At 38.3% G+C, this 21,576-nt stretch overlaps 2 protein-coding genes across 2 annotated transcripts; both read left to right on the forward strand.

Annotated features, from left to right (window-relative positions):
* Positions 1-4,663: 4,663 nt before the first annotated feature.
* Positions 4,664-13,052, forward strand: LOC131315637 (serine/threonine-protein kinase BSK7). The gene is made up of 12 exons (XM_058344810.1): positions 4,664-4,893; positions 5,070-5,161; positions 5,327-5,724; positions 5,803-6,023; positions 6,765-6,900; positions 7,722-7,855; positions 7,949-8,054; positions 8,787-8,872; positions 9,741-9,929; positions 10,265-10,417; positions 11,191-11,304; positions 12,371-13,052. Exons 3-12 carry the CDS (start codon positions 5,643-5,645, stop codon positions 12,614-12,616), a joined length of 1,467 nt encoding a protein of 488 aa, XP_058200793.1. The 5' UTR covers positions 4,664-4,893; positions 5,070-5,161; positions 5,327-5,642; the 3' UTR covers positions 12,617-13,052.
* Positions 13,053-15,354: 2,302 nt separating this feature from the next.
* Positions 15,355-20,994, forward strand: LOC131315638 (lysM domain receptor-like kinase 4). The gene is made up of 3 exons (XM_058344812.1): positions 15,355-15,736; positions 16,968-19,112; positions 20,581-20,994. Exon 2 carries the CDS (start codon positions 17,156-17,158, stop codon positions 19,100-19,102), a length of 1,947 nt encoding a protein of 648 aa, XP_058200795.1. The 5' UTR covers positions 15,355-15,736; positions 16,968-17,155; the 3' UTR covers positions 19,103-19,112; positions 20,581-20,994.
* The last annotated feature ends 582 nt before the right edge of the window (positions 20,995-21,576 follow it).

A 21,576-nucleotide genomic window follows, 5' to 3' on the forward strand; every position in this document is an offset into this window, starting at 1 on the left:
CAAATTCCATGGCTTATGCTTGCGGAAGAAGAAGAAAGAGAAGGGGGTGACAAAAACTACAACGCCGTCAATGAACGTCATTTTGTTAGCATAACAGAGTGAGCGGTGATTGGTAAACCGATGCTACCGGAAGCAAGGGGAAAGCGGTGCTTCGAGACGCGAGGCTGGTTGGTTACCATTATCCGAATCAGGGGCTATGAATCTGCTTCATCCTTTTACACGGGTTCAAATTGGTATCCCATGTATCACTACTTTGAAGTACGCATGATGGCATGTCCAATCTTATTTTAACAGAAAAGGCAGTCTTGTCTTCGGGTATTTCTTCTGGGTCATCGAAAGAGGGTTACGTACTTATGATTCTTTATCAAGGCCGTGGATATCCCGCATTTTATAAATGCAGAGACAAGACCTGGATCACCGTCAAAACATCGGTTGCCCTAGGTGATCTCACTTATTTCAATGGCCAATTCTATGCAGTTAGTTATCAGGGCATGATTTTTGTTTGTGACGCTAAGGGACCCAATCCAACCTAGGCACGTGTTGTTGGCAAAATGATATACCCATTTTGTCCTAGCTTGCATATGGCAGCCATACATAGTTGAATTAGAAATGTGACTTATTGATAGTTTTTCGAGATGGGCATGATCTGAATTTTCCCGGCAATGATAGGGATGAGGAGTTTGATGTTGACAACATTGATGAGTCTAGAATAGACTATGGGACAAAGCGTATTTCGAGTTTTTAAATTTGATTTAAGCAATTGGAGAGTGGCTGAGTTACATACCTTAGGGGACAATGCTCTATTTTTGGGTGATAATGCTTCCATATTTGTCAAAGCTTCTAATTTTTCAGGACTTAAGCCTAATATAGAGCAAATTAAATGAAATCAACCGATTGGTATTATGTTGTCTTAAACCAATTTAATTTGAGTCCTTTGAATTTTATTCGACTCTGTAATCTATCTTCTTCTTTAAAACTAAACTTACTAAAAAGAAGATATTAAAGGAACAAAAAAGCCAAGACGAAAGAGTAGAACAACTAATTTAGAAACATTTAAAATAAAAAGGAAAATAATGACAAACTAGTACTTTAAACCCCACTCCCACTCAAGCCATCTCCATTGGCCCTTTGAACTTTTTAAGTTGTCCGTAATACTTATCACGAGTTCATTACCTAACTTATACTCCCTCCGTTCCAAATTAAATGTCTGGTTCGGTCTCCAATGCAAAATTTAAATTGTTAATATCTTTCAATCTACAATGATTTTTATGTGCAATATAGATCTTATATGATAGATCTCTATTAATTCTATTATACAAAGTTTTTAAAATCTTTAAAGACATTGTAGATTAAAAGATATTAACAATTTAAATTTCACATTGGAGACCGAACTGGACCATCAATATGGAACGGAGGGAGTACCTTAACTAATCGAAATGAACTCTTAATTTAGTGGTATGAACACTTTTAACATTTAAAAAGTTACCGTTCCATTAAGGTTCCTTTTTTTAAAGTATTTATTTCTCGCTTTATGAGACATGTCATTACCTCACAATATATTATTTTTAATTCAAAAAATTGGAAAGATTACAATACGCACCCTTTATTTAGGCATGTATCATATGCACCCCCCAAGATGTTATGAATTATAGAGAAAATGTTACGAATCGTATTGCTAAAAAGTTACGAATCGTATAAAGGTTACGAGATACACCAAAATGTTATGAATCATAATGAAAATGTTACGAATCGTACTGTTGAAAAGTTATAAATACTAGGACAAAAGTTACGAAACACGCTAAAATGTTATGAATGAACCATAAAACAGGTGCATATGATACACCATTTTAAATGGTGTGTATTGTAGACTTTCCCTCAAAAAATACTACATTCTTATTCGAGTTAGCTGAACAGGAAGCAATTGGGCAATTCGTTATAAAATGTTATGAAATTGAATGGTACATTTCTTGGGTGGACTTGGGACTTCACATATGACTTGTGCCCTTGTCTTTGGAGCTGCTGTTTAATGGAGTTCACCAACTGTCACGGGTTGATGTTTACGCAAATATTCTGCTCAAGAGACACCATGTGTTGCTTCCCGCCAAGATACCTTTGTAGGCACGCCGAGTTTCAAATAATTGCGAAGTAAGTAGTTAAACATTGTTCGTCAAGCCAACAAGAAGGAAGAAACTATACTACAACTTACAATAACATGCGCAGCGGCAAAATAGTTTAAGGGAAAAGTATTTCATTGACGAGCAATTGGCATTACAAGGCAGAGGACACAGGCTAACAAGACAATGACACTTATATAGTTATATTCCCCTTGTTTTATCTTTACAGCTGCCGTTTAATGGAGTTCACTACGGATTCTTTTTATGATCCTAAACATTCATTTTTTTTATGTTCTTTGATGTGAGAATTGTCTTAAAAATTTTATTAATCAGATACTAAGAAGTGTTGATTCTATTGTATTTATTTAAACTGCTATATATTCGACTAGATTTTCGCCAACCAAGCTCTAACCAACACCAACTAGCACTATCTGGCACGCGCCAATGGAGAGTCCCTTCACTTTTTCTTTTTAATAAATTGAGTATCTCGGCCGGTTTAGGCACACACTCCTCGACTAGCCTTGGGGCAATACCACTGTTCACTTGTGAAGAGCTCTATTAAAACCCTAAAATAGTTGATAGTTGGGAAATTTTGGGAGCTCACGTGGTCGATCGATTGATTAAATTCAATCAATTTGAAAATTTTCTATAGCTCCCAAAACAACAAACCAATGATGGATAAATTCAATCAATTTGAAAATTTTCTATAGCTTCCAAAAAACCAAACCAATGATGGATAAGAATGGGGCTATCTATAGTGGGGTTAGGTTTGGAAATCATTAGATTCGAGTTTCGACTTTCAACCATTGTGGAAACTTGAAAGTTTTGGTATGCTTTTGATTAATCAATGTCCAAAAACCACTTTTAAATATGCAACCATATTTTACTTCGGAAGTGTGTTTTAATTTATATTTTTGTTGTAATTATGCCCATGCCACGAGTTAGATTAAGGTATCTTTTGTACTTAAAAATACAAAAAAAGAAGAAGAAGTAATTCCATATTCTCTTTTTTACCATTTGCACTTCTTTTTTTTGTGTCGTTGGGCATTTGAATTTACATCAACAATGGGGAAAAATTTGAACAAGCAAAGGACAATGTAGTAATTTTGCAAGATTTAAGACGAATAAAGAAGCGTGGATATAAATATGAGCAGTGTGAAAACCACTCTCCCAAAATTATGATAATTTTGTTTTTCGATACACATACTAAATGAACAAATAATACGTAATGATAGAAAACACGTCTTTAGGGCAATTGGGTTGGACTGAACTCTTGGAATTGAAATTTTGGGAAATCATTTTGCAAGACTTTGGCGTTGGTTTATTACAGTAGTTCAAGTTGAAGGAAAAAAAAAAATGTTTCCTAACATTGGATGCTACATAGCTACTACTACTCTCGGTGTCCCCTAATTTTAGTCATTTTATTGCAAATTATGTGCTGTTTTATAGATAACAAAATAAAATACAATTGTACGTGCATAAGTTTCTAAATTTGATTCAAATTGGAGTAAAAAAAATTAAAAGTTCGCGTGACTTCGACTATAATTTTATGACAAAGGGAACAGAACAACAACATTTGCCAAATTAACTTCAAGGGGTCGACGGAGTGGTCATGGCTTAGACCGTGAGATTCTCTTAAGATTTCATGTTCGAAACATTTTATGTGCTATTAATTCCTTTGGGCCGAGTTTATACTGAGGTTTGTTTTGTCTTTAATTTAGTGCCCCGTAAGTAGACGGTTAGATTGGTCCCTCAGAATTAGTTGAGATGACATAAGCAGGTCCGGACACCTGACTCCTGGAAAAACATTTGTCGAATTGTATCCTCATACGTACTTACAAATCATAATTTTTTGTGCATGATTAACTCGAAAAGGCAAGGTTAATTAATGATTGAATGACTATGTGAGCTGAACCTCACTGTCGACTTTTCACATTACCACCACAAAAAAAAAAAAAAAAATTACAAAGCAGCAAAGGTAAAAGCCTTTTTCAATATTTTTATTTACCAGTTAAATTAAATGTCGATATTTATTATATGCAATTACAAATTAATTTCGTCTTGTAATTAGTTTCCAACATGTCAAAGTTCTGTGGAATTAGTTGATATGCATACCAACTTGTTGAACACTACATCATAATTTTTTTTCTTGATTTACGCTCTCGATTGTTGTCATTGGTTGTGTTATTATTTTGTTTTTGTAATTCAAAATAGTTTCCTAATTGATTACCAAAATGCTATGAACACAAAGAAAGTGCACAAATTCGAACATCTTTTTTTTAATTTTTTTTTATCAACAATCAAACTATTCATTTCATTACCAATATCTGAAAACAAAAAATTTCATCACAATTAACTGAATGAACGAAAACTACCAAATATAAGACACGAGCTGCCAAATTTGAACATCTATGTGTTCCAAACCGTCCGATGTAAACCAACCCACATTCACCGTGTACACATATGTGCCCGTGGTATTGCTCAATTGATTATGGGGACTTCACTTCAGGTGTGGACAAGAATATCAGGAAAAAGGGGTTTTATGCAATTAATGTCGGTGGGAATTGAAAAACCGGTGTAGATAAGTACACACTTGAGGATTTATAGTATTTGCCTATCTGTATATCTACCCGTATATCTCCCTGTATATCTTTATTTTCTTTCGGAATCTCATCCCCCTCTGAAACCAGCTTCCATTTGCCGACCCAAAAAAAAAAAAACCGATCTTGATTCATCTCAAAACGACTTTCCAGTTTCCACTACACATATTCACACTTGGGTATATACCCATCTCCATATATCTAAGTATATGCACATAGGGGTTGCTTCTTGTGATGTTGACCAAATCGAGCTTTTGATTTGGGGTTCTGGGTTTTACTTTGATTCTGTCAATTTGCTTCTTAAAAGCTTTGATTTTGACTGGTGGGTTTTGTTTGATTGACTTTCTACTGTCAGGGTACGAGCTGTGTTGACTGGGTATAAGGACTTGCGGAGAAGCCTATCTGGGATTGAAACTGGGTTGGACTCAAATTTTCCATCGTTGAATGGTATGAATGACTCTGATTACTCAGTTTTGCAAGTTCTTGGCTTGTTTAAGATTTGACTAGACGTTCCAAATTACTAACTTTAGTTGTAGCGTATCAAGACTTGTTTGACCTTTTGTATGTCTTATCAAGTGTTACCAGGTGAATGCAAACTTTTTTTTTTTGCAGGTTTGGGAAGCATAGAGAAACAATTGAAGCAGATTGTTTTGGTGTAGATTGGTTTGTGGATGTGTTTTTGGAAGCATTTCGAACAATTCTGTTTTGTTCCCTCTGATTATAAGTAGTTTCACTAGGTAATTTGGGTTTTGGTTTGGGAGTTATTAGTGTTATCAGGAGTTAGAAATATCTGTCGTTGATTGGTTTCGACTGAGGATCATAACTTGATTAGTATGTGAAGCTGGATTGATTGTTTCCGAGCTGCACTGATTCTAGCTTGGACCCTTTGAGATTCGTTGGCTGTTTTCTTCAAAATTCTGCTATTGGGATGGGTTGTGAGTATTCTAAACTCACAACATGTTGTGGGGATTCGGACCTAGATGGTGTGATTCATGAAGCACAGAAAGTTGGTATGTGGGACTTTGACTTATGTTTCACATTTTGGTGATGAGGGACCACATTCAATAGCTTCTATGTTTATTTGGCAGAAAAGGAGGAGAAGAGTGAAGTTGGTGATGTGCCCGCATTTCGCGAATACACCGTCGAACAACTGAGGAAGGCTACTTCTGGATTTGCAGCGGAGAACATAGTTTCTGAACATGGGGAAAAGGCTCCCAATGTTGTTTATAAAGGCAAGCTGGATAATCAAAGGCAAATTGCTGTCAAACGTTTTAATAGATCTGCTTGGCCCGATTCTCGGCAGTTCTTGGTAAGCAACCTAAACCATCGTGGAATTTCCACGCCGTAATGAAGTTACTCTGCATTTTCATGTATCAATGCCTTTTGGGGATTCATGAAAGTTTTTGGCCGTCATAGACATCGGCTCTTAGGTTTTGTCTCAATTTGTTCGTACCAACATACATGCAAACCATTTGTAATCTGTTGAAGTAAGGTTAATTTAGAGATTCTGAGAAAAGAGGAAAGAGGGCATTGGTCAGAATTCCAAGTTGAATGTCTAGTTTTAGCATAACCTGAAAACTTACAGATGAATAGGCATGTGACTGAATATATTGAAGAATTTTATAAGCTGAACTCGATTTATTTTCGTTCCATAACTTATGATTACAACCTTCCATTTTAATAGTGAGATCAACCGCAGAATACATAAGAAGGGAAGAAGAGCATATTCTGCACGCTTGCCATTACACATCTCTGTCAATCACCATTAACCATAATGGCCTCACCTACCTATGACTAACTGTTAGATGTAACTAACCAATCCCTGAGCTGGAGTGATACTCTCATGGTATAAAGCTTTCCCACTAAGAGGCAATCTGGTTTACAAACATTGTAACCAACCAAAAGAAAGTGCTTTGAATCTTTTCATTCTTGCATTGCACTTGACTTGATCTTTTCATGGTTGCTAACATGGCTGTTTTCCCTCTCCTTACAATGTGAAGGTTGTTTTCATATACTGCAATGCTCTGAAATTCTGCATACATTACTTCAGGAAGAAGCAAGATCTGTTGGTCAACTTCGGAACCCAAGGTTAGCAAATCTACTTGGTTGTTGCCATGAAGGTGAAGAGAGATTACTTGTGGCAGAATTTATGCCCAATGAGACTCTTGCGAAACACCTATTTCATTGTAAGTCTGTCAGATGTAAAACTTGTTTTCTGTTATTGTTGCATATCGTTTATATTGTTCAATCCAATAGTGATTCTATTTCATGGACTGTTCCCTTTTAATGTTGGTGATCTCAAGGTATATCATCAAATTGGGATCAGATGTTATGGTTGACAAGAGTCTAGACATAATTGCTTTGACTTTTATGTGGCAACTCCTGACTGTGTGCAAAGGATGTTAAGGGTCCTTGACTCCTTGTTCCTGCACACAGTTGGGAGAAGGGAATGGTTTTTCAATTGGAAGTTAAGACAATAGAAGGATATGAGGGATACTAATTGTACAATCATGAGAAGGAAAAATTAATTCTTCACTTCAAAGGATTCTTGTATATGATCTTTGCTAACATTTCTGTAAGTTTTTTTTTATTTTTATTTTTATTTTTTTAATTTTTAATCCCTTTAAGCCCATTCCAGTGATCCTTCTAGTTTCCACCCAATATAGTGGATAACCTCATATCACTCCTGGTCATGGGCCATGTCAACATTTTCTATGTTGTTTTTTCTTGAACATCCAACAGAGTTTAGGGAAATCTAGTGTCACCTTCTTGGATTTCTTTTTCATGACTGTAGTCTGTAGTTTTAAGATAAGAAGTGTTGTTTTTTTTATTAGCTTGAGATACGAGGTGTTGAGCTCTCTCTTCCTTCCCTCACAGTTGCACACACTCCAGTCTAAGATTCTGCATTGAGTCCTAATTCCTATTAATGTTGGATTACCCTTCATTTTGTTGGATCATCCTGTTTGAGGTACTTATCTAACTTGACAACTATTCATGTGTTGATCAGGGGAGACTCAGCCAATGAAGTGGGCGATGCGTTTAAGGGTTGCTTTATATCTTGCACAAGCTCTAGAATACTGTACGAGCAAAGGGCGAGCCCTTTATCATGACCTCAATGCTTACAGAGTAGTATTTGATGATGTAAGTAAGCTGCCATTTCTGCTTCTATCACTTTAGTTTTTGATGGTACAGAAATGTAGTTTTCTTTCCTTACTGTTTCTTTTTGTATGACAGGATGGTAATCCTAGACTGTCATGCTTTGGTTTAATGAAGAACAGTAGAGATGGAAAAAGTTATAGCACTAACCTTGCGTTTACACCTCCAGAGTATCTCAGGACTGGTATGAACTTTATCCGATAAGTTTTCTTGGCACATACAAGTAGTTCTCATTTCCGGTTCTATTTTTATTGGAACTGTGAGCTTGGTCCTTAGTACTCTCTTGCAAACTTTTAAGGCTTTTGCATCTGGTGATACTCTTGTTTACTTCGGGTTATTTGCTACCTTCCCCCCCCCCCCCCCACCCAAAAAAAAAAAAAAAAAAAAAAAAGAAGGAAAAAAGGGAGGAAAAACTTCATCTAACTGCTCTATACAGTATCCCAAGATTATATGTTCAGGCTGTGTTAGTTTTATGCAAGGCATGGACCACAGTTCCCTGTTTGTTTTCTCAAGGGGTTTTAAGCAGTGCAGAGGACATGCTTTTATGGCGATGCCAAATCTTTATTCTATGACAAGCCTGCTATTACATTAAATTGTAGCGATGCCAAATCTCTATCCTCCACATGTTTCATGTGGACCGTCCTGCTGTCCTCAAGGTTGATGTGCATGTGTTAATGTGGAGAAAATTGACACAACATGAGCATAGAGCCTATCTCATATTGATGAGTGATCCACCCTCTCTCTCTCTCTCTCTCTCTCTCCCCTAACCAACTATAAAGCTTCTAAGCTTCTCTATGGAACCTCAGAGATTCTTGCTGATATAGTTTCAATTGTGATGATAAAGTTTTTGGTTTCAACAGCACAATCCTTTTAATTGTTTTGAGGTGTTAATTGACTTCAGTTTCTCATCTTATAGGAAGAGTGACGCCTGAAAGTGTTATCTATAGCTTCGGCACGCTTTTGCTTGACCTCCTGAGCGGAAAGCACATTCCTCCAAGCCATGTAAATTTTATCCCTGCTATTCATGTTTATCCCTTGAATGCAATGCAATAGTTGTTACTTTAGCTTATTCAATGGATGCTATTTGTAATGACCTGGATGGGAGCTATCCTTTTTTTTGTTGTTGAAAGGGATGGGTGTTATTCTGATAGATGAAATTAGGAGGGTGCCAATTAGCTTTCTCGTGATGCTTCGGGAAGCCGTTTATCTTTATGTGGTGTAAGCATACAACTGATTCAACTGGTTCAAAAGCGGTCGGATGAGCATCAAAATGTGGGAGTCAGCGTGGCGGACATTCTACGTCTCCTTGACAGTTTCCAGGAGGCGAATACGAGTTATGTGAGGCGGAGTGGCAATGGGGTTGCCCATAGGGTTGCTCAAAAAGCTGTGAGAGGTTCTAAGTGTTCCACATGGGAGTTTAGGCCTCCGTTGTGGTTGTTGTCTACCCTTCATGGGTGATGGCTGCCCGTTGTAATCTTTTAGACACTATGATTATCAATAAAATTATCCTCTATCCTTTGACAAAAAAAAAAAAACATATTTAGTGAAAAGCCAAGTGATGCTTTCAGATATTTTGGGTGATCAATATTTTAGAAGAATTGTTTGTGTGAGCATCTTGATTGTTATCTGAAATAGAAGTTTCAGAGAAGTAAGAAGTGGACTTTTGCTGGACACGCTTTCATTTTTGTCAATCAGAGGTTTTAATTAGTTTCACCACTACAGGTCTCATTAGATTTGATGACACAACTCTTATTAGAAATTTGTCTCTAACTTCCAATGCTACAATATTTGTGGTATTCACTTGGTAACTTTGTTATACTTCATTTCATGTACTTTTGTAACTAATGTTCCATCTGTTTATTTATGGCAGGCTCTTGACCTTATTCGGGACAAGAATATTCAGATGCTAACAGATTCTTGCTTGGAAGGCCAATTTTCTATTGACGAAGGGACTGAGTTGGTACGTTTAGCTTCAAGATGCTTACAGTATGAACCAAGAGAGAGGCCAAATCCAAAGTCTGTAGTTGCTGCTTTGGTTCCTCTTCAGACGGAAACTGAGGTTGGTTATTTTCTGTAGCGATAAGCATGCCCTTAGAGCCTAGACCAAACTTTTTATGCTGTCTTTAAATCTCTAGACTTTCCCGGCTATCTCTTCATCAATTTTTATTTTTTTATTTATGATCAGCAATCTCTTCATCAATTACTGTCTCTTCACTTGCTGCAATGGAATTATGCTCACTAGGGAACTGGAAGGGCATAGCTCTATCTATATCTAAATTCTCAAATTTCTTTGTTCAACTTCTGCCATCTGTTGGACTTAATTTAAAAACTGCTGATTGTTATTCAAGCTTCTGCTTGCGGTGTGTAGAGAGCTGATACCATTTTTTTTGGCAGGTTCCTTCGCACCAGATAATGGGATTACCACATGGTGCCACTGCTTTTCCCTTATCCCCACTTGGTGAAGCATGCTTAAGAATGGATTTGACTGCCATACATGAGATCTTAGAAAGTCTTGGGTACAAAGATGACGAAGGGGCAGCAACTGAGGTTTGTGTGCGATGCGTTTAGAAAGTTGTAGAGAGAGTCACTGATTTAACAATAGATGTCGTCTTGTCACTATGGTTTTCTTGAAAAGATCCTACACTGATTATCTTTATTAAGCTGAACTATGAAAACACGGAATTTTTGAAAAGCTCATGAATTTTGTTGGGCAATGGAAAGTGTACCCAGCATTCCATTGACACTGGAAACCAAACTCTAGCCCGGGTACCCTCCAAAATTAGGTCATTGTTACAACAGAGCAGATTCATGCTCTATATGACATAACCCTGATAGATGTCTTTCAATCTTGGCCCTTGTCTTTGCCATGGAGTCATAGTAATGTTACTGCTCAGTTTTCTGCTTTACAAGTTACTAAATGGACATAACTTACCAAAAAAAAAAAGTTACTGAATGGACATCACCTGTCTTGTCACATTTGTGTAGGAGTTTTTCTTTTTCTTTCTCTTTTATGTACCGGCAAGAACACTATTCAAGGGGAAGGTGGAGGGGCTTGAACTCTAGACTAGATGAACTTGGAACAAGCACCCTACCACTAAGGCTTGCTTGCAAGTTTCTTGGATAGGATATTTTGTCCGTGGATTTTATACTCTCTTCCCTTTATGTTTACTGTAGTGTTGGATCTGAATTCATAGTTACGTATTCATTTGTTGACATTCTTATTTGTATACAATTACGGATATAAACTGGTTCTGTAGTTCTCTACTATTCCTGCCTCCAGACCCCTTACTTAGTGCTTACTATGGTTTACTTGGTTACAGCTTTCATTCCAGATGTGGACAAACCAGGTGCAGGAGACATTAAACTCAAAGAAAAAGGGTGATGCTGCTTTCCGGCATAAAGACTACAGAGCTGCAATCGAATGCTATACGCAGGTTAAATGGTCACCAATCACCATCAAGTTCTGTTGAATTCATTTGCCCTGACTTTCGATTTGGTGTTGTCCATTGGCTACCTCATTCCTTGTATTCTAGATATGCATCTAATTATAGTTTCATCTCTTGGGTGACTATTTTCACATGTCATACATTGAATGCCCTTTTATCTCGTGGTATTTATTCTTCTGATTGCTCTTTTGCAAAAGGTAACTTTTGGCTTGTACCCTGTTTTATTCGACATTTGTTTTCGCAACTTGACAGTGGGCTAGTGTTGGTAGGATGGGGCGCTATATCTATGAAGATGGGCTTACTCAGTTCCATAGTTATGCAGTATAGATTGTTAGGAGAGCATAAAGATGTATGGACTAAAATACAAACTAGAGATTCTTTTTTTTTTTTTTTTCCTCTCCTCTATTGTCAGTCCAGTTCGGTCCCTACGAAAGTGGGATAGACAATATACATTCTCTTCCATTCCATTCGTATTCCATGGGATGCTAGGATAGGAAACTTCTCATGAAGATGGGACTCTACTCCATCCCATGGGGAGGTGGGATGGAGTGGGAGAGAACAGAACGGTGTGGACCGACTTTGGTCCCTACCAAACATAAGGGAAAACAGTAAACAGTACCTGTTATACTAAGTCCATTCCATGGGATACATTATGCCCCAACTTATTCCAAGAATATTGCTCATTGCACTGATCCTATTCAACAACCAAACATTGCCAAAGGTTACAAAAGGGAAGAAACAGTGAAGGGTAGTTGGGTGCTCGATGCCTGTGTTGTTATCGATCGTACTTTTTGATGGTTAGAGCAGAAAAAGGTAAAATGGCTAGTAAAAATAAACTGTATTATACTCTGCAAATACCCAAAGCAGACTACAGTTGATGACTACGTTGCTTTATGACCTAAAAGCTGGATCTTTTTCATTTGGTACTAGTTCTGCTTGCTTTTAGATCACACAAGAGTTTTATCCTCTGGATGTCTGTATCCTCTTTAGGGAAAAGAAATTTTGAAGGATGATAGATTGTTTTCTTGGAGCTAATTTTCGTATCTGTTTGCAGTTCATTGAAGTTGGAACCATGGTCTCCCCAACAGTTTTCGCTCGCCGTAGCCTCTCACACCTCTCGAGTGAGATGCCAGAGGAAGCTCTGAATGATGCTGTACAAGCACAAGTAATATCTCCTGTCTGGCATATTGCGTCATATCTACAAGCCGCTAGTCTTTTTGCGTTGGGAAGGGAAAACGAGGCACAAATCGCACTCAAAGAGGGATCGGTACTCGAAGAAAAGAGGAACAGGACTTCGTGACAATGGAAACAAGGTGGATTCAACCTACCTTCTTTCCACTGAATGGCTCACATCGAAGAGAAACTTTTTGGTGAAACACAGATTTTAATGGACAAAGATAGTTTCCGTCCTCCTGCTTGACTGGTTGTGTTACCATTTGGAATCATTCTTTTGCTACATTATTTGATAGGTTGGTTTGGTCGGCGTCAGTCGGGATGCATCTCTTGGTATTTTGACAACTCTGCCCCTGTTGAAAGTTCTTAGCTGATCTTTCCATTAGAGCACGAAACTCTTGGAATAATTTGGATATTGGTTCAGATTATGTTCATAGAGGAATCTATTTTCAAGATTTTTACATGCGTAGGGGGGGTGCGGTAGCGATTGTCGCCATGCTGTAATTTATGTACAGTAACTGTATGGCTTTCTGTTGATGGGAAATTGATGCTTTTTGTTGATATTGCTCTCTGTTTTAGCTTTCCATTCTTGTTTTGCAACACAGACACCCACAAACGCTAACGCTAAACAACAATATTTGCAGTTATCGCGCGCTTGATATTACTTGTCGAATTTAAGGGCTTTCTATTGTCATTCCATGGAAAATTTGGCTGAGGTGGTTAAAGATTGTTTGCTGCTGTATAAAATTGATTTATGGCTGATTCGTGAATAAGTTATTCCACGGAAGAGATAGGTATTCAAAACAAAAAGAGGGGAAAAAAAAAATTGAGAGTGGACTTTTGGTTTGCGAATTTATTACTTATGTGATTAGTTAACACATATTGTTAGGCTTTCAGCTATGGTCGGAATCTATTTTAGTGACCCTTTGGCGGCTTCAATAAAATTGGTCAAAAGAGGAAATTCTATTTTGGGAAAAAAACTGAAATGGTTCCTATAGTTAAGTGTTTGTGTCAACTTGGTCCCTGTAATTGTAATTGGCTCAATTTACACTCTGTACTTTTCATTTTGTTCCAACTTGGTCCAATTACTAACTGCCGTTAGTCCTTTTAACAGCAAAATCAAATGGCCCCTTTTTTGGGGATTAAAACAATAATTCTCTCATTCCCCTCTTACCCTAATATTAGGGGTGAGCACGGGTTGGGCGGTCGGGGTTTGACCCTCGAACCTGACCCGATATGGCGGATAACAAATGTTTTAGGCCCGCAAACCGAACCGAAAAGGGGTAAGAACCGTCCGCGATCCCGATTCTTTACGTCGGATCGGGTCGGATCGGGTTTGACTAAAAATCGAATTTATCTTTATGAATTGGTCGGGTCGAGTAAGAAACGCACCAACCCGGAACCCGAACCAAAATCTGATTTTTAACAGAAAATGAACCCATACCCGTTCGAAGCACATATTCAACCCCGCCCGGGACCTTTCAGGTCTGGTCGAGTCCACGGGTGGACGAGTTTTTTGCACAGGCCTACCTGATATACCTCTGATCCGAAACACAGCCCATTCTTCCATTCTCCATTGATAAGGAGGCACCTGAGAAGAAATTTGGCTATAGTTTTCTGCAAAAAGTTGTCCTCTAATTCAGCATTTTCATGATCAGCCATGAGGTAACATAATCACTGGTATTGTCTACCTATTTAACTTGTAGACAAATAGTGAGATGCCTTATTTTTCTGCATAGTATTGAAAATGCATGTAGAACCATGTTCAAAAGTCACAATATGATATAGATCCAAAGTCACAACACGATAAAGAACCATGTCCAAAAGTCAGAATATTACATAAACTCAGGGGTTGTTAGGCTAAATAAGCCTAGTGGCTTAATTTTTTTATCCTTATTCAATTTTTTCTACATTTGTTAGTTTTTTTATCAATTTTTTTCGGGATTATTGCTTCGTCATAATGAGAGGAACCGAAAAAATAAAAAATTACCATCAAAATCCATTTTTTTGAATAAAGACGAAAAAATTGGCTTATTGGTTTAGTTTTGTCTTTATTAGCTTATTTTTGTCTTTATTTAAAAAGACTAACTGCGGACTAACGACAGTTAGCAATTGGACCAAATTGGAACAAAATAGAAAGTACAGAGTATAAATCGAGCCAATTATAACTATAGAGATCAAATTGACACAAACATTTAACTACAGGGGCCATTACGGTTTTTTCCCCTTCTATTTTAATGTTTTTATATAAATCTTTGTTGCTTTACGCTTTGTTCCTACGTTATCTCAACTTTGAAGAAAACCGTGTTTCAAAATCGACCCGTGTAGGCAAATGATTTGGAGTACTTATTTTACGGATCGATTTGGTTATCAAAATCATCCATAAGAGTTGGCACCCATCCCTGGATTACTCTAAGGCAAATATGCTTAATTATGAAGTTTCAATGGGCTTTGGTGCTCTCATTTCTTTAAAAGGCCTTGTACAAGATATGATGGCGATTTATTATTTATAGCACACACAACTTACACTTCACCAAACTATGTGGAACCACCCCGGCTGACCACTCTGGTCATTGGTCAGACAACCCTGCACGGGTCCCAACTGCCCAACTCTTAGGGACAATGTGTCACAATGCACACCCCCTTGTGGATTTGAGTCCTTGAGGGCGACATACATAGAACAAATTGTTACAATGATGTTATGGATACGATATTCACCACAACACCAACTACGGAAACGGTGTAGTTGGTGTTGTGGTGGAGCATCGCGTTCGTGGTTGGTGTTGTGGTGAAGTATAATGGTGTCCACACGTGATTAATGTCAAACATTTATATTGGTTGCGTATTCATAGAAAAAACTAGACACCCTTTCTTTCTTCCGTTGCTATCTTGCCCGGTGAGACGACTATTCAAATGTTTGACCGGATCCAGCTGACAAATTTTTTTGGGGTCACAAAATGAAGGAAGCACGCCAAAAACAATTCAACACGATTTGCGTAGATGGACACCTATCTCTGAGAATCAAACCAGTGAAACCACACCTCCCCTCTTCTTCTTCTTCTCCTCTCTCTCTCCCTCTCTCTCTCTCTCTCTCTCTCTAGATCCGCTGCATCTCCTCCCCATCCCCTCCCTCACTCTCTCGATTGTCCCTCTCTTACTCCCACACCGACCTAGCCACTCCGACACACCACCACCGCCACGAGCAGCAGCGCCGCACCTCTTAGCACCACCAGCGCACCACCAAGAGGTATCTCCCTCTATTTCTGCGTTTGATATCAAAATCGAAATTGGAACAAAGTTATTGAATTCAAGAATCGAAATAAGTTGCCGAACAATACATGAAGAGAGGTAGAACATGGTCATTGATTCTCGAATTTGGTTGTCGATCTTTGCGACCAATTCGCTTGATTTGTAGTTGTTGTAGATAGAAACTGCAGTGCTCGAATGGATGTATGCGGTTACATTTTACATTGTAAAAATATTTTTCATATAAAATATTTTTCCAGAAAATAAACTTTCAAAATTTTATTTTCTGATGTTTGGTTGACACTTGAAACTATTTTCAGAAATCAACAAAATAGTGTAAAGAGAGAGGGGGCTTTAGCGGTGGAGAGATCTGAGAATATTGAAATTCAACGTGGATCATGACTGACGACCGAGAAAACTGAGAAGTGAGAATTGCAGTAGAAGGTGTCGGATTCATTTCAGAAAATAACTTACAGAAGATTTAAGGGTAAGTCATTTTCATCAAATTGATGGAAAATATTTTACATGTAAAATGTTTTTCTAATTTTTTAAGCAACCAAACAAACGAGCCTAAGTGTTTCTCATTTTTCATATTTTACTGAATCAGGCTGATCAGCCACATCTTTTGTATAAGAACCAGGTTCCCATTTATCGTTACCAGTTATTACCAAAACGGGCTAAATCTAAGCATGAAATTGGCATTGTTTTCTTTACTTGGCAAAAAACGTTGAGCTCTATTAGAGGGATCTTTACTTTGGCAAACGTTGAGCTCTACTAGAGGGATCTTTACCTTTGATCAGTTGCTTGCTAGCAACATCTTATCCTAATGTATGGTCTTCTGAGGCTTTCTATTTGTCCTCTTTTAAATACCATTGAATGCCAAAGCGTTGATGTACTCATTTTTTGTTTGATGTTAAAAACTACCACTTTGCTTTGAGTAATACTCCGTAATTGTACCGCACACGCATATGGTACTACTTTGGTACCAAGGCTTTCAATATTTAGGTCGGCTTTACGTTAATTATGTTTTTTTTTATCCGCTACATTAATTATGTTACGTCTTGGCTTGCCTTTAGACACAGGTCCTACACGTATGGTAGTGTTTTTTGAAAAAAAGCAACCTATGCCAAGACTCCTATTTTAAAAATATTTCTTAGTATAAGAAAATATAGTAGTCGATGCAACCTTCAATTCAAATTTTTGCAACTGAACAATTTGTTGTCTCTTTGTAGGTACAACCTCTACGAGAAATGAACATCGGCGATTTCCTTGATGAACAATTTGCTTTTCATTTGCCCAAACCGACCAAGCCGAATTGCCTAAACTGCAAACCAAACCGGCCGGGGTGGGTAGTGCCGTAGGCCCTCACAATTCGCTTGTAAGGAATAAAAACAAGAAACAGAGGGGAAAACAAAAAACAATGGATGTTTCCGCCTTGCCCATCTTCTCTCTCTTGTTCCTCCTCATCTCTCCACCTTGGTTGATCCACGCCCAGCAGCCTTACGTTGGGAAGGCCACAACCGCATGCGACATCGCAGACAACTCCGCTTCCGTTCTGGGATACACCTGCAATGGCCTAAAAACCACTTGCCAAGCTTATCTCACCTTCAGATCCCAATCTCCCTACAATACTGTTTTCTCCATCTCTCAGCTTCTTAATTCAGTCCCATCACAAGTCTCTCAAATCAATTCAGTTTCTGAGAATTCGACAATAGAACCAGATAAATTGGTGATTGTTCCTGTCAATTGTTCTTGCACAGGTGGTGAGTATTACCAATCCAACACTTCTTATATTGTTGAGCCAGATGATACTTATTTCACGATTGCAAACAACACCTTTGAAAGCCTGTCGACATGTCAAGCTCTTCAGTCTCAGAATAGTGTTCTGGCCACTAATTTGTCCACCGGAGATAAGATTTCTGTTCCATTGAGATGTGCTTGTCCTACCAAGAACCAGAGTGATGATGGCGTCAAATATTTGTTGAGCTATTTAGTTGCACAGAATCAAGATGTTTCTTCCATAAGTGCAATGTTTGGGGTTGATAACACGAGCACTCTTGAAGCCAATGAGTTGTCATCTGACTCCACTATTTATTTCTTTACTACCCTTTTAATTCCTCTACAAACCCCACCAACATATTCTCAAACCCTAGCGCCGCCTCCGCCCCCTCCATCTCCTCCACCGCCGCCTTTCTCTTTGTCGTCGAATAACAGCTCCAAGAAAACATGGGTGTATGTTGTTGTCAGTGTTGTCGGTGTTGGTCTTTTGTTGGTCATTGGGGGTATTGTTTTCTGTATATTCATTCGCAGAAAAAATAAGAAGAAGAAGCAAGCTTCTGCTTCGGTTATTACATCGCAGAGTTTTGAGGCAATTGAGAAACCAGAGGGGAAGAACAAGGTTGAGGAAGAAGAATCCGCAGAGTTTCTGGAGAGTATAGCCGTAATTGCTCAATCCCTTAAAGTGTATACTTTTGAGGAACTCAAATCCGCAACGGACAATTTCAGTCCCAGTTGTTGGATTAAAGGATCTGTTTACCGCGGTACAATCAAGGGTGATTTTGCTGCCATTAAGAAAATGGATGGAGATGTGTCACAGGAAATCAGTGTGCTAAACAAGATCAGCCACTTCAATCTCATATGTCTATCAGGTGTCTGTTTTCATGATGGACACTGGTATCTTGTTTATGAATATGCTAACAATGGACCCTTGAGTGACTGGATTTACCACGACAACATCGATAAGAGAATTCTGAGTTGGACACAGAGGATCCAGATTGCTTTTGATGTGGCGACGGGGCTTAATTACATTCATAACTACACCTCTCCTCCTTATGTCCACAAGGATTTAAAGACCACCAATGTTCTTCTTGATAGCGAGTTGAGGGCTAAGATTGCCAACTTTGGTCTAGCGAGGTCAGCTGATGGGCAAGAAGGCGAATTTGCCTTGACAAGGCATATTGTTGGCACAAAAGGGTACATGGCTCCTGAGTATTTGGAGAATGGATTCATCTCCACAAAGCTTGATGTTTATGCATTTGGGGTTCTGTTACTTGAGATACTTACTGGGAAAGAAGTTTCTGCGTTATATGGAGGGGTAAATGGGCATTTGTCAGATGTCTTGAGTCCTGTGATTCATGAGGAAACTGGCAAGGAGAAGTTGGGAGAATTTATGGATCCTTCTCTGGAAGAGAGTTATCCCGCAGAACTTGCTGTTTTCGTTGCTGGAATAGCTGATAGTTGCATAAAGAATGATCCGTCTGCCCGCCCAGGCATGGCTGAGATTGTGCAGTCCCTTTCAAGAATTATGACCACTTCACTCAATTGGGAAAAGTCAAAAACCGTCTCAGGCTACCACAGTTTCACCTAGAGCTTCAAGAGTGAGCTTCATTCCGTTTTAGAACCTTTTGGGTTTCTATTACGATCATTTATCTCTTCTCTTGATTTAATGTTTGTAAATCTTTGAGATAGTATTCATATTTTGTCCTGTCAATAGTTTGCGTAAAATAATGCATATGGTTTCCGCTGGCGCTTTAGCCTACAGGCAGTGGTGTGATACATGCATATTTTGATAACTTCAAATCGGCATATGAGTTTCCCCTTAGGGCAGCCTCCAATCCTCCTCTTAACTTTACTGAAATCTTAATAAAAATTTGGATAAAAGCTTTTAAAGGTGCAAAAATGGCCTTGTACATTTAGAGTAAAGGGTTGGAGTCTCTCTTTATCTGATTCCTCATTTGAGTAAAACTCATTGTGGTATTAGTTTGACTCAAGGTTTGGAGTGACTTTTGAGGGATATTTTTGGGCTTGAACTTAGAGTTCGAGTATCTGAAATAAAGGGCAAGCGACAGAGATTATCTTAGAAACAATAGCAAGGAATCCAAAGATTTCTCATCCAAAAAACAGGCAATATTGGTTGATTTGATTAATTTTCTGCGGCATTGTAACACATAAAGTTCGCAGTAAAAAGCCTTGAGGGGTGCTCAGTTAAGATACCAGGCTGATATTCCCAGTCTCAAAAGTATGAAAGAGTAGGAGCAAAAATTGTGGTTCAAGATCCATAAAGTAAAAAAAGAAAGAAAGGGAGAAATAGGGAAACGTGAATGAAGAATGGTAGCATTTTCTCAGGCCCTTATTTTTTATTTTGTTTTGATGGAGAGTGGAGAGGACATGTTAATTATTTATTGGGTGCCATACCGTATTCTACGATGGAATCTGTCAATTTTTTAAAAATATTATTGCTATGAAGTGCTTAGAAGGGGCAGAGCCCTATAGACCTTGACTATAATGGAATTCTTTAGGAGGATCATGAGCTAATAATTGTCATCGCATGTGGTAGGTATTTGAATAATTCTATAATCACATCCATATTTACACACCCAAATCCACACACACTCACATAAGTGTTGGGGCCCCACACACACTGCGCTACTAGGTGTGTGGACCCCAGCACTTGTGTGAGTGTGTGTGTGTGTAATTTGGTACGTAAAATGGGTGTGGTTGCAGAATGATTGTTTTAAGTTTTAACTCAGTTCATGTGGGGTTCGGAACAATTGTTGGCTCGCTAAGTTTGAGTGCTGCCTTGTTGCGTTTCACTTGTTTGTGATTTCTCTTGACGATTCTAAGCCATTTTATCTTATTCGATTCCTTCACAACTACTACAATTCAGCTAGAAAACATGGTAATTTTATTGGAAGCCTGGGATTAAAAGACCCAGACTCACCTTTTGGATTCAGCGTCAGAACGATTAGTTTATACTACCCTCTTGTGAAATGTTGAATTGCTGTCTTCTTTTCCCATCTCCTTCTTGCCCTTCAGCTTGTTGAAGGAAGTAGCTTTATTTTGCAGAATAACAAATGCAAGGCTAAGTACAGTGCAGATCTACATCATCCGCTTCTTATCGCAAGGTCAAAGAATCCTCTGTTGGTTTTCACGCAATGGTGGCCCAATTCAACTGCAGTCTTTTTCAAACTGCTCAGCCAATCTACGTCGCTGGGGAGTTTTGAAGATTCCTCTCACGTCCTACTTCAACAAATATGTTCTTCAAAATTGTATATTCTTATGTTTGCTATCACCACGCCCATATTTAAGTTATCGCTTTGGTTGTGAAAGAGAGATCTCGATAAAGAAATTTAAAATCGAAGTGGGTAGTGTTTTCTGTTAGCGATACTGATCAAGAGGCAGGCTCCAGATCACTCCACACTGAATGATTTTCCCTCAGTAGTCAGTTTGTTTGTTTTAGGCAGAGTTTTTTCCATTTCTTGATTTGTTCTCATTCTCTGGCAAAGGTGGGTTGAATTCGAGTAAAAATTGTAGCAGTTGCCTCATCTAGTTGACATCGAGATTCAATCGCTGGAAAAAATTAGTCGGCCTCCGAACCTTATTGGTTGCAAATCCGTCGAATGTGTTGATTGGTCTCTTAGATACATATTGTCCGATCTGCAAAACGAAAACTTGAAAAACAATACATGTTTGTCCAGACAAAATGTTTGTACAAACTTTTGTCGCTTGTTACTAGATGCCGACGGGTTCTTCTAATTCGCTACAAAACGTTGCCGAATTTTTCTTGACAAAAAAATATGTATATTTTTAGGTCCTCATTTTGAAGACCAGACAATATTTGGCTTCTCAAATAATTGCTTAAAGAGGCGAAGGTTGAACTCACAATGATTAGTTGGTTGATCTCTTAAGTTTAGCATATTTGGCTGCAAATCAATGCCCAATAACCTAGGTTTTTATATTTGCCTAGCAACATTTAGTTGGAAAACCAAAGAAATACCGTTTTGCACAAGTATATGACTCAACTTCTTATCCTCTTCCTGACCACTGGCCGTACATATTCCT

This window comes from Rhododendron vialii, chromosome 2a (genome assembly GCF_030253575.1).
Source record: "Rhododendron vialii isolate Sample 1 chromosome 2a, ASM3025357v1".
In the NCBI taxonomy this organism is placed as follows: domain Eukaryota; kingdom Viridiplantae; phylum Streptophyta; class Magnoliopsida; order Ericales; family Ericaceae; genus Rhododendron; species Rhododendron vialii.

Coding starts and splice junctions, on each gene's coding strand:
- LOC131315637 (XM_058344810.1), top strand. CDS start 5,643: ATGGGTTGTGAGTATTCTAAACTCACAACATGTTGTGGGGATTCGGAC. Junction 6,901..7,721: donor TGCGAAACACCTATTTCATT/GTAAGTCTGTCA, acceptor TGTGTTGATCAG/GGGAGACTCAGCCAATGAAG. Junction 8,873..9,740: donor AGCACATTCCTCCAAGCCAT/GTAAATTTTATC, acceptor TATTTATGGCAG/GCTCTTGACCTTATTCGGGA.
- LOC131315638 (XM_058344812.1), top strand. CDS start 17,156: ATGGATGTTTCCGCCTTGCCCATCTTCTCTCTCTTGTTCCTCCTCATC.